This window comes from Aythya ferina (assembly GCF_964211825.1).
Source record: "Aythya ferina genome assembly, chromosome: 4".
NCBI classification, from domain to species: Eukaryota; Metazoa; Chordata; class Aves; order Anseriformes; family Anatidae; genus Aythya; species Aythya ferina.
Window position 1 is genome coordinate 61,250,738 of NC_140300.1, and position 13,864 is coordinate 61,264,601.

Consider the following 13,864-nt stretch of genomic DNA (forward strand, 5'->3'; position numbering starts at 1 on the left):
GATGTTTCACACTTACAGCCATGTGCAAAGAGGAGCCAAGGGAAAGCTGAGGAGCTCTGGGTGTCTGCGGGAGAACAGCAACATTGAAGACGTGGCTTTCCAGGCTGGCTTGCGGACTGGCAGAGCTGGACACCTGAGAACAGAAGGTCACATGAATAGAAACCTGACAGAGGACATCACTGCATTTCAAGACCAGTTTCATACTTTTCCTCGTCTCTTCTCCTAGCCTGTGAAGGCAAAGACACGTACCATTCCAGCAGACACCAACCCAATACACATGTGGATGCCAACTGCTGGGCACTGAGGCCTCGAAACAGTAACCAGCTTCTCCATAATTGCCTGTACAGTCCATAAGTGGTTCACTTCTTTATTACCAATACGAAGGACGTCTGTCTGACAGTTCTCTACCCTCATCTATTCGTTCCCACCTCTGCCAGTCGCTGCCTCAGTTTTACTTCAATTGTCTGTATATTTTAGTGGAACTCTTCATCAAAAGAACAGAAAAGATAACTTGTCTTTAAACCTTCTTCTCACCCTTAAATGACAACCCATTATGCTGATAAAGTAAAAACAACTGGTTTTCTAACAACGGCAGCGACTCCCCGTGATCCCAACATCTCCCAAGACAGCCTGTGCTTCTGTTTGAGAGACCCATAAAGGTTTCCCATATGGCACTCCAGCAGCAAAATTAAGTCAACTGTATCTAAATTATAGCAGCAAACTCATATTAATGATATGTAAAGCAAGTACTATTCCACTGGCAAAAATTCAAAGGACCAAAACCATTCCGTAGAGATATGCCTCCAAGTGTTCCCAGCAATCCTGAGAGGCAAGCCCCCACAGAAATACAGCCTCCTTCTTCGTTAGACTTGGTTACAGCTTCATCTGTCAGCAGAGATGAAAGTCCACACCTGACTTCAACGGGGAGAGCCCTCTGTCAGCCAGAACGGATTTCAGCCCACAATTTCAAGAAAATGCATTAAAAACGCTCTGCTGAACTGAATGGAATTATTTTAGCCATTTGCCGGACCGCTTCAGAGTTCCTGTCATCCAAACAGTGATTGTCAAAGTGACGGAAAACAACTTGTCAGCTTTTTCTGATGTGCCCCAAGCCACAGTTCAAGACTCAGACAGATGTGTTACAGTCTCCTGATGTCACCCGGCTAATCACAGCTTCCTTTCTCAGCAGGGCTCTCCGTACAATTAGCGCTACCTACTAAAACCAAACATTTAACTCATGCAAAATGCATACTCTATAAGAGGAACATGGCAATTAAGCTAAAGATTAGCTTGTTCAACATCAACACTCACAACTTCCTCATTATCACTTATGTTAATTACTTTAGAAATTACCTTAATTGCCTCACCGGTGCTACAGTTAACAGCTTCTGAGTTTTAAACCAGATGTAACAAACACTGCAAGCAAGTGTTCGTGTTGCCTTAGCATTATGGGATGCTGTTAAACCTTCCACTCAAACAGCGAGGACCTGTCTAAGGAATTTTATGGCCATTAAACCTGTGGGGAGGTGGGATTCATTTTAGTGTTACATCTGCTGGAGAATACTTGTACCTTTTTGTCTGCCTGCAAGAAGAACTACTCTACACCAAAAATTTAATTATTAGCTGAGAGACTGCAGAAATCAAGAGGGCTGTTTGGTTTTGGAGCTTGCAAAACAAACCACTTAAAAAAGGCACTTAGAACACTTTCCACTTGGAGTAAATGTTACGGGTTTTAGGAAAGGGAGATGTATTTGCTGTGTAGTACCAAGGGGTGAAACCTACTGTCTGAAAAGGGACATCAAAACTGCCAGGATATGAGCTGCAGTAACACACTCTGCCTTTTCACTCAGGTCTGGATTTGCAGGGATGTCCTAGGAAAGTGTGAACCAGAGGACTTCAAGGATCTCCTTGAGCAGATTTTCTACCCAGCTGGAGAATCCCTAGGACAGCATACACATGGCCGTCTGGACCCACATCCTGGCTTTTCCCTCGTCTCCTGGGATAAGCCTTATCTCAGAGAAAGCTAGGGGAAAGGGGACAGCAGCTGACAAGAAGGATGGGAGTTATCTTGTTACCTGCTCTGTTACCTCTTCTAATGATTGGCAGGCAGAAAACGTTTCCTGTTCCCGTTTCTTCCCCAAAAGATGGTTCCTCTCACACCAACCCCAAGCATATCAATAGAGCAGGCATAGGACCATTGGAGAAGTGATCAACATCACAGAAACCATCAGTCTCTGGTTACACTGTCCCTCTGACAGGCTGCTATGAGCCTGCAGGTTTCCTCTCATGGTCATTAGAAGTGCTCACCTGCTTGCTCATTCCCTCTGGGGACTCCTGCTCTGAGATCACCGTCCTGCCTACGAAAGCTAGTGGGTGCTAGGATAACAACACTCTTTTTCTACAAAACCCTTTTCTTCCTGAAATAGGATTATTCTATGGAAAGTCAGACCAGCTATTAGTTTAATATGTCAAACGTTAGATGCTATCTGAAAGACAGTTTTCTCCACATTTGCAATATGGCCTGTGACTTGACATCCACAAGGTTAATGCCAGCGCACGAGGCTCAACACTGTGGGTAGCTGGCTGGCTCCACTGCTACAGATCAAACGTGGCGATTCACACAGTAAAAGCTTTCTTGGACACGAATGGCAGTCTCCCAGGAACACAAAAAAGGAGTGCATCCACCCTGAGACATCAACACGTGGACATTCATTTACAGACAAAGTGCAACTACATACACATAAGTCTGCATGTAAATATGTATATATGTTATATTTAACTGGTCTGCATGTAAATATGTATATATATATAAATATATATATATATATATAAATATGTATATATATTTACATGCATATTTGTGTGTGTGTTTTTGTATACGTGTACATATATATAAAAAGCTCATGTCAAAAGGCAGTTGGAATGGCAGACTAAATAATCTCAGAGAAAAACGCCTCCAGAACTGCTCTGTGGGAATATGAAGGGGAGGAGTACCTGGAACTGGAAGGAGTCACTCTCTACTTGGGTTCCAGAGTGCCTGTACCACACAATGCCTTCGTTGATGTCCTGCTGGGTAAAAGAAGTTGTAGGAGAGGCTGCTCTTCCGTCAGGCAAAAGCTGCCAGGAGTCTGCTGGGCCATCTGCTGGCATTGGGACCAGAAGCACCACTTCACCTGGGGAATGCAAGGATGAACAGCCAGGGCACAACTTGTGAGAAAACAAGGAAAAGATACTGCCTTTTCAACAACTAATGAGCATCCAAAGACAAATGCCCACCAGCTCTACATCTTTTTCCACCTAGTGAGCCAAGCAGATTCAGCGGTAGAGCTCCTATACACCACCAAAGGACCTCGTAACACCCCAGTGACACAGAGAAATTTTATTTCCCGTGTGCCAAGGCAAAGGGCAGATCAAACAGCTTTTACAAGGACACAGAAGAAATACATGGCCAAGCAAAAAAACAGGATCTGTGACTTCAAACGCCCAAAATGTATTTCTGCCCACCGACCAGCACACTGAAATTGTGCTGAAACCTTGAAATTTGCCCATCTGACAAACTGAGCAGAAGAGCAGGCACAAAGGACGTGCCTCGCTTTTTGCAGCTCCCATGGAAGGACAAGAGAGAAGTGAGACACAATCAGGGTTAAAGGCACTGCAGCAGACTATCCATCTTCCCCTCAAGGGTACAACTTAACTATCAGAATACAGCGCACTAATTTTTCAAGGTCAGCTATTTTCTAGCTCTTTTGGGCACTTACTACACCAAGAAGTATCCTCAACCGATTTCTCTGAACAGAAATCTTCAATTGAAGAAGAGCTCTTGAACAGACAGAGTAAAAAAACCTCTGTATCATAGGTTGTACAGAAAGCTTGTATGCCCTGGCTCATAGCTCCTACTCCTAAGGGTATGTAACTTCTGTATCTCTAACATTTAGCTTATTCCTGGTTTTTGTACTGAGAAACAGGCTCTCAGCTGGACTGAAACGTCACTGGCTCCACTGCAGATGTGAGAGAGAAGAGCAGGATGCAAGCACGTCCCACTGTTTTTCAGCTTTCCTCATGTATGCCTGCAAGGTCTGAATTTAGATGTCACTAGTGATATTCAACAGACTTTATTCTAAAACCATTATTTCGACACAATTAATCAAAGAGCCACATGCTACCCACCAAGAGAAGGGTATCAAAACCTTGGTCATCAGTTTCCCCGAGACACACAAAATGTGAACATTTTTCCACCAACATACACAAAGGAAATAAAAACCTGACAAAGAACTATATTATCAAAATAAATGGCATATTTTTTTTTCTATTTTACAATGTAATTTAATTGCTTGGGAGTTAACACAATCTGTGGAAAAAAAATATGTTTCCCCAATCTTTCCTACTCTTGGCTATATATAATTCAGCTGCTCTCTACGTAACTCGTTGGTTGTATATTGTACGTTTTTTACCCATCTTTGAACGTACCCCTCATGGCTACCAATTCAGAAGCCACATTTATTATAACTCACTCCAGCTCTCCCTACAGCATTAATCATTCTGTTATGCAAAATATCCAGCAGAAGCTCTCGCAGTTCGTTTCCCCAAACCACCCTCCAACGGTGTAGTAAAAAGATAATTCAAACTGAAATCTCACACTTGTGTTTTATAATCCTACTGTCTGCTAATATTCCCTTATCGGTGAAATCCACTGCCCTAATTGCATTCCCAGTCTGATGCTTTTGCTCACGGGAGTTTCCCACCTGAATCTTTTGTGTGATTTATAAGCTGCTAATCACATACCCAAAGGAGTTAGGACCTGCAAGTTGTTTGCCCCTCCCAGAGGAAGAGAAGACAGGATGAGAACATACAGCAGCTTTAAGCAAGATGCACGCCTACATGTCTTATAAATCAGTATTTCACTCACTGAAAAGCACCTGCTGATGTGTTACACACATGAACGTACAGCTTGTGTACACGCAGGCAATTTCTTGAAATCCACTGAGACAGCTGCATTCCCAGGGCTGCCTAGAGGCTTCAGGCACGGAGGTCTCTTCTTTTAGGAGTGGACAAGTATCACTTTTCACTGGCTTTAAAAATTTCATCCTCTAAGAACGTACGCCACATGGAGCAGCTTAGGGTACTACAATGCCTACTCAGAGAAATAAGTATTTTTCAACTCACAGAGCTACGCTGAGGCATCCGGTGGGCTGGGAGAAGAGCCAGGGAGGACACCGGTTCTATTTCTATGGACAAAATGATGTTCAGCATAAAGAGATCCTTAGAAAGAGCAACTGTGCTCTGGCAAGCAACTGAGAAGTAACAAATCAAGCCCTGCAGATGGAGGAGGTCACATCCCTTCTGTTGGGTTTCTGGGTCTCGAAATAAAGGGCAGGAAGCATTCTTTGTACACGCACTTGTGCTACGGAAACGTGGGAGCTAATTCTGAAGTGGTTTATTTCCTACCTGAAAGCACGTGATACATTTCCTACAGGTATGAATTCCTTTTCCATTAGTCAAATACTGAGATAAGCAGATAGGCCCTCCTTAATTAAGGACCCATTTTCAACATTTCTCTTATTTTTTTCCTCCCTTTCTGTGAAATAGCATTTTAGATAAAACTTTGAAGATCCTTGATTCCTACTGCATATTCCTCACTCGAAGCTACAAACCCATTTATGTTATTGCAATTAATTACAGCAGAGATAATTATGGTGATACAAATACAGGGTTATAAATTTTGGTTAGGGTTAGGCAGCGGGAGACAAACTCCTCAGGGAAAAAAATCTAGTTTTCATGTAAATGCTTATTAAAAATGAGAAGATAGCTCTCCATCTGCAGAAAATGAAAGAGGGAATACAAATTAATTAGTTCTCTACTAAATTGCAAAAATAACATAATCTGTGTCTCTGTCAGGTACCAGCAGCTGTTATGGAAACCAGTCTATCCTTACAGCAAAAGGCAAAACCACAGCACTTACGTTGCTGAAGTGACCCTTTCATTTTAGCTGGCCCAGCAAATTAAAATTCACTGTACCATTTCACTGAAGTACAACATATGCTACTTAAAGACATGGTCCTAATGAAGAAAATGGGGATGCTGATGGTGAAAATAGTATTTTTCTTGTCTGTTCTCATTTTCTTCTCCTCCATGTACGACATCTTCTCTTTTCTATCCAGCTCCTTTGAATTTCTACCTCAGTCACAAATCCCAGCACCTTCCAGACTCCTCAGCCTGGGTCTGAAGGATGTTCTGAGAGCTGCAGTCCTTCCTACGCAAGGGGTCCTTTGAAAAGCCATTGCTGTGAGAGGTGAGATCAAAGCCTCTCAAAAGGAATTTGGAAACAAGAATTATAAATAGATGCAAATGTCACTGATTTCTGTTTGAGTCAATAACCTCTTCCATTAGTAGAAATTAAATGTCGTGGAGTTTAGGGAGTTCTCCAATTCTTCAAGGTAAACTTTTGCTCAGCAGTTTCTAGAGGCAGATATTACTCCATGCTGCTCTGAAACCAGACATTAATTACGGGCTATTATCTTTTGGCAGTGAGTGAGATTCAGCTCTCGCAAAGCTGTAAATCCACCAGGATTTCACTACCCTTAGAGAAAAACAGCAGCAGAAGTTCAGGTTACTAGGCAGACCAACAGTGCTTCATTGCTTCGCACACCCATCTGAACTAGAAAAAGATGAGGTTAGTGGCACTTCTTCAGCATAGTATTACAAAGAAATATTCCCTCAAATACTACTTCTTGTGGGCAAAATACCATAGAAGAATCGGCTCCGGGAAGTCTAAGAACATACTTTTCCCTGGAAGCAACCAGAAGCCTGCACGTTTATTTACTGGTTGAAGACTTTGAGACATGCAGGGTGAAAAGCAAGACCCTACAGCTGGTTTTTGATAATAAAACTCCAAAGAAATTTACCGTGTCTTGGCTGGTCCTTGATGATGTTGTAGGTTATCTCGGAGTCACGGGCACCAGGTACCTCAGCGTGCAGAATCGTCTTGGAGATCTGAAGCATGCCTCCCTGGGGCACCCAAACCAGGGAATTTGTCACCAGCCGAGGGCTTCTGTCACTCTGCATGTGAGGGGGACAGCAAGAAGAGGCTTTCCTGAACATCAGCAATGCCAGTGCAAACAGATTTTCAAGTGAAAAGGATGACACCGAGTATGTTGTAGTTTCCTAAGCGTTCAACCCTCGTCATCTTCTTCAAGGAAAGGACGTGCATCTTTCACCCATAGCCCTCAGACACAATTCTCCCCCTGCAGAACCAACCTGGCTTTACAGTGTTTCTAATTGCTTGTCTCCAACTCTAAACCTTCCTGATGTCAGTCTCCCTCCATAATTCTGTCTTTCACCACCATCCTCACTTGACTTTTGACAAGTCTTGACAGAATTTATCTCCTTGGCACAGTGGAAAATTCACTGCCGTCGCCATTGGAAAAAAAATGTGTCCACTCAACTACAGCAGCTTTTGGATCCACCTTTCCTGTTACCTCTCCTCATTTTATTTCTAAAAATACATGCCTGTCAAGGGTGCTTATAGAACCACAGCTTCTTACCTGTTCAAACGAATCTCTTGGTGGCACCCTCCAGTATCTTTACACACACCCTTAACTGTTACTCTCTGCAAGCAAACCCAGCTTTTCTAACACCTCATTTTCTAAAACACCTCATTTTCTAAAACCTCATGCTTTTCTAACAGAAGGTGAGGAAAAATTCTATCATTCAAGCTTAAGAGTCTTCATTCAAGCTTTTTGAAATCTGGATGTCGCAACTGGATGCAGTAATGGTTTCACTGCTGGCACATACTTCAGTAACACTGCTCTGGCTTTCAAGGACTGTATTAGCCCTTACTGGCTCTACATTACCTCGTTAGCTCATGCTTTGTTAGACAGGTCACCAAAATCCTTGTGACCTCTTCAGTGTCACAACTCTTTCTTATAAGCCCACTTGCTGTAAATGTGATTTCTGTTCTTGATGTCTGAGGATTCATCTTGAAACTGGCTATGGTGAATTGCATAATCAGTCAAAATGACAGCTCCATGTAAGCAATCATCTTCCTCCTCATTACTATTCCACATAATAATGGCTGACCCCAAGAACCGATAAAAAGCCTTTTTATTATTCTCTTCCAAATAAGCAGTGGAGACGCCAGAGAGGGCTAAAAGGATGCTTTCAAAAAAGAACCACATTGCAGGGGTCATTACCCATCTCCATTTTGACATCTGTCTGCTGAGCATTTTTCATCCATTTAATTTGTACTTCTTTTGAGGTGTTAATTTTTAAATTCCACATGATCTGGGACCAACAATTTCCCAGCGTGATGGTTGCTTTATTTTTACAGAGAACAGTGAAGAAGTACACCAGGCCCAGTGCCAGCCTAGAGAACCCTGCCAATACGTACGATAACTTTCCTCTGACCTTATTGATGCGACCACATCGTGGCTCGTATAGGCCCAGCAAAGCCTAACTTCAGAAATGGAAACAAACAAGCTAGAAAGGCCAGAAAGGTCCCTGGATTTATTGTGTGAGGAGAGAAAAAAGGAACTGGCCACACTTCAAAGCATGACACGTGAAATGCACTGTTTGAAAATAAAATATTTTTAAGTAAATGCTAACTCAATACGAGGTGACAGTTTTGCTATAAACTTGGAACCCTTTGGCTTTTGGGGAACTAAATGATTGAGTGCTTCTTCGCTGGCCACATTAAACTAGTCAGGCATTTTGTAAAACCTTTTCCAGCTGGCTTTGATGTTGTGGATCTGCTGATTAATAAAAACACAGTCGTGAGACAGCTCTTTTTGCTTGGTAAGCTTTAAAAAAACATATCCAGTGACAAACTACTGCCTGATCACAGTGCTCACCTCACTCTGTGTTCAGCAAAACAGCTAAAATCACATTAGATTTTTTTTTTTGCTGGTGCCTGCATGGCAAAGTTTTATGAAGTGAACAGAGGCAGCGCATTCAACAAGTCCTAACATACACTCCTGTCCTTTTCCTGCATCCAGAAAGGAAAGGCTTCCATATCTCAGCAGCAGCAGGCAGACGACACGAGCGTTGGTCTGACCTCGTCTGACTTACAGGACACAGCCTGCGGTCGCGTTGTGTAGGGCAGGGGCTCAGTGTTCCCCACTGGAGCACCACTGGTGGTGCTCTGCCAGAGATGGAGCACCAGCAGGTCTCAAATTAACTTCACAGAAGCTGTAACTGTTAAAGAACATCAACAGAAATACACAGCAGTGCAAATCATTACTAAGAGCTCTCAAAATAGAGGCCAGCTGCTCAGCCTGCAGTAGATGAAGTGCTGGGTTAGGGGCAAATTAGGAAAAGCAGGCTGTTAGTAACCACAGGGACTGAAAAAAAGACCTTGCAGCAAACAAGGCACACCCGTTGTGAAGAAACAAAAGCCTCCAATTCATAACACTTTGAAGGTTATGTTGTCCTTTTATGTTTTCACATTTTCATCGCAGTGCTTCTATGGATTAATGTCTAAAAATTATACTGTCTGAGCCCATTGAATGGGAATCCTAGAAATGTCCTTTCACACCAGGACTTAGCATATAAAACCACCCAGCAGTATATTCTAATAAGCTCCATGTACTTAGACAAGTAGCGTGGCTTAAAAACCACCCCTCGAACTCCCACCCCTCCAGCCAGGGCCCTACCAGGCTCTTCAGCAATCTTTGGGTGTAAACCAAGGAAAGAGAGAAGTGTCTCTGCATGCCCGTCCTGACAGCACCTCAGCAACAAACCCTGCATCCCTCTCAGCTCCCAAGGCTACTCGACAAAGACAATAATTAGGATGAGGCAGGCGCTGGGTGTCTGCCAACTCTCCCCTCCTACTAAAAGCTGCTCCACTCTCACCTCTGTCACCACCTTCATTCTTCTCTGCAGCCAAGTGCTGCATGGAGACTTGGAAAGATAATGAGAGACAAAGGAGCACAAAATCAGCTAATGAAAGAAACTGGAACTCAGCGATTCACCCTCACTGGCATTTACAACAAGGCCCCACTGAATCAATAGCAAAACAAAAACAAGAACAAAAAAAGTTACAAAAAACAGAGTGCTATCCAAGCATTTCACAGTCCTGATCTTCTGTGGCCTCTTCAGGGCCACGTAAGAGTAAAGAAAACACAGGCAGGGCTGCTCTTATGCTGGGAGTCTAATAAGCCAGCACCAGCCTCGTAAGCAACCTTTTCTGATTTCCAGACTGATGTGTGAGTCGTGTCACTAATTACCATTAATTACTGCTTCAGACTTAGAAGCACCCGCAGGGTCCAAATGGGTTTGGTTCCTCCTCATGCTAACTGCACACAGACACACGTAGTGCTTGTAGACCTTCCTTGAAATTTGCATGCCCAAGGTGCTACCAGAGACGTCTAGTACAGCAGAGAGGAGGACAAAGGAAGGGTAATAGCATCTCCTCCTTGCTCCCTTTTATGGAGCACAAGCACAGAAAGATTGTGCAATTCTCGGATCCATACATAAAAAGACTGCAAACAGCAGACTTTTTTTTATTACTCTTTCACATTAACTAAGGGATAAGGAAGTTCTCAGCTTTTTTTTTTTTTTTTTTTTTACAGCACCACAATACCAGAACTGAAATGCTTGCGAACCCTTCAGCAACTTTATTTTTAAAAGCCTTCACCCTACAAAAGGTATACATTTCATGCTTTGGCTGAGGTTAATTTCAAAACCAAACAGATTAAAGAATGACTGTTTCTAATTTTACCGCCATAATCCCTGTAAAATTTAATACCCAGTGCCACTTCATGTCCAAACATGGAAGAGACAAACAGCTGGTTTTTCAATTATGAACCGCAATACAAGTAAGAAACAAAAATTAAAATACTTATGAATGTTTTCTGAATTTAGGTATCTATGTCTTCTCATTACAGAAGGATCAGATGAAAGATTTCAATGGAGAGAAGAGCAGAGATCCTGACACCACCACCACCAAAGTACCAAAGCCACACCCAGTTATCCAAGTCATTAAATTAACACATTTGTCGCTCCCATCAGCCCAGTGAGTGATCTGACTATCTCACCAGCCCTCTCTCCCTCCATCCACTCTAATTTATTGCCCTCACCATGGCAAAACTCTCACCTGTGACTCCAGATCTATTTACTTTCTCCTGTCTCTGAGCACAGCCTGACGGTAACGCAGGATTAGTGACACCTCGGGGACACAGTACTACTTCTTATTTGCCTGGGAGATGTTATGTCACGGCACATACCTTGGGAGCAATCTTAATGAGGAACAGGATGTTCTGGAAGTGGTACCCATCATTCACTTGGAAAAGAACTGCATCATCCTGGCTGTCAGAGCCATCGTGAGCGTAGCGCAGCAGTCCACCAGCAAGGTCATCGAGGTGAAATATGTGGATTGCAGAATCTGACTTCCCAGAAGGTTTGATCAGCTGCCCGTGACGTGGAGGCTCTAAAACCATCAGCACGACGTCTTGAGGATTGTCACCATCTCTCACGCCAAGCAACAGGTCTGTAATGGTTCCAATCTCCCCTCTGCGGACCAAGAGAGCCTCATTTCTAAGCACGTATGGGGCCTGAAACATAAAAGCAGCTCTTAGCTGTATGCTTCATCTTAGTGACTTGAAGCAAAGGAAAAAAAAAAATACAAAAGGAAAAAAACAGGGGGTTAAGGAAATTAGCTTGCTTCACCTCTGGAAGCCTCCTGTATCTAAGCAGCAGAGGATCTCTCTCCACACTTTCCCCCCAGTGGGAAGATAGAATAATATCTAGCAATTTAGACTGATTTAATTACATTAAAATTGGATTCTCATGCCACAGCAAGCTTAGCAAGGAAAAATACTCGGGACATTTACATAGAAAGCAATTTAGTTATCAGCCAGAGTCTGTACTCCCTTGCTGCCTGCACGGATAGGAGACAAGGGACACAGCTTTGCTTTACTACCATCCATGGCAATTCAAATGGAAACATGGACCCCAACTATTTTGGAAGAGCTACACTTTATGTGTACGTCAGCAGGCCCAAGTGGAACACAGACACCTCGGATGCTGAAGATTTACATATGTGACTGAGAAGTTCAGGGTAGGAATGGAGACGTACCACATTTTTCCTGTGTATAACCTACAGCTTTGATAACTTTAATGTCTTTCAGAGTGCTAATGCTTGAAAATAAGACCCTGCACAATCTGTGTGCCCAGGTTAGCTGTTTAAAATGAGTAGCAGAGAGGGAAAAAAATAAAGAAGAATACCAACAGTGAGCCAAACTGACAGGCAGAGGCTTGAATTAACACTTCTAAGTAGAAATACATCCACCAGCTAACACTTAAGGATGTGCTTTTGCTTGTCTTGGACTGACTAAGTCCATCTCAAAGATAGCAAATCTGGGTGTCATCAGCATCATTACTTGTCTTTGAAGACCACACACAGCCTTATTCCTGCTAGAACGAAGACCAGCTAGAGTTCACATTCCTGCTGGTTCAAATTAGTTCCCTAGTTCTTCGCCATCAAGAAAGTTCAAATCTCTATTGATCACAATAAACAACATTTGCCATCAGTAATACCCTGCCTCGGGATGCGGGTGATCCTGCAGAGACAAAGTCAAAGCCCAGGCAATGCTCATCAGAGAGCTAACTGCTGCCATCTCACCTGAATACAACTTATCAGGGTTATTAACGATTGACAGGCAAAATTCCTATTATTAAACCTCACTTATGTATTCCGGGGCAGTGACTGCAGCTCTTATTTAGCTGGATTTCCTACTGAGGCAAACAAGAGATTAGACTGAGAAAAGATTTCAGCGCCAGCCAGAATCAATATACATGCAACAGGATCAAAATCCGCAGTTTTTCTTACACTAAAAGTCAAACGAGAACATTTCAGAAGTTATGGAATGACTCGTATGGATTGTGATGATTAAAAGCACCAAAATGCAATTTTTTATATATAGATAAATTCCTGACCATGAAGCTACCTTACAGGAAACAACTCAAGACATTTTGTGTTGAAACCTGGATCCTGGATCCCCCTGTAGCAAATGAGCCCCTGGGGAACTTCTGGCTCCCGTGACTAGCATCTCGCACACCTCTTCGTGCCTTGCCTTTTAGAGGGCCTACCTTTAGAAAACGAGTCATGCATGTACTGCCTGTTCAGCACCTCTTGAGTGATGCCCCTCCACAATATCATGCTACAGATTTTAAACAGCAATAACAAGAGACCTGGACAGCTGACAGTACCATCAGCTTGAGCAGAAATGGAGAGTAGTTTAAGAGACACACTGTAAAAAGCTTATGCTCATTTAATTCCCACTGCTTTTAAGTAAATGCTCTTGACTGTCAAGACATCCCTACCATAGGGATCAATCATCATTCAATTGCCCTGCAGTAAGAGACTGAACTAGACCATCCGTGGATCCAAAGAATAATTTAAACAGTAGGGACTCCTTCGCCCTCGCTGATAATTGCTCTGTGACTGCTCTGCTGCAGTTCCCTGCAAAAGCAAAACTAGATGGGCCAGCTTCTTCGATCACTTACCCCTAAGTCCACTTCTTGCGTATGACTCTGTCTGCCTCTCAGCTGAGGGCTGTGTTTAATCTGCTTGACCTGAACACCAGCTTAAGTCCTGCCTAGCTGCTTCATTATCACTGCCAGAAGCTAAGGCTCCAAATGGTACAAAAATTGAGGTTGCTTCCAAGCTTTGTTACATTACCTGTGTTGAAAATGCTTGAATGTTGACCACCAAGGGATGGGAGAAGAACTGTTGGTTGCTGACCTTCAAGGAAAATTGTCCTTTCCTAAACAAGTCCCCAGAAAGCCAAAATACAGATAATATAAATGAAGTGATCTCGCAGGCCTCAGTAATGGTATAAATATTACATATTCAGTAAAAATGATTAAC

At 42.9% G+C, this 13,864-nt stretch overlaps 1 protein-coding gene across 1 annotated transcript in view; it reads right to left on the minus strand.

Moving 5' to 3' along the window:
- Positions 1-13,864, minus strand: part of FRAS1 (Fraser extracellular matrix complex subunit 1) — a 146,517-nt gene that overhangs the window by 37,001 nt on the left and 95,652 nt on the right. Inside the window, exons 27-31 of the mRNA XM_084519273.1 lie at positions 13,676-13,760; positions 11,220-11,546; positions 6,903-7,056; positions 2,995-3,173; positions 17-133 (exon numbers count right to left, since the gene is read on the minus strand). Coding sequence (XP_084375399.1) covers positions 17-133; positions 2,995-3,173; positions 6,903-7,056; positions 11,220-11,546; positions 13,676-13,760 — 862 coding nt within the window. The remainder of the gene's footprint in view (positions 1-16; positions 134-2,994; positions 3,174-6,902; positions 7,057-11,219; positions 11,547-13,675; positions 13,761-13,864) is intronic.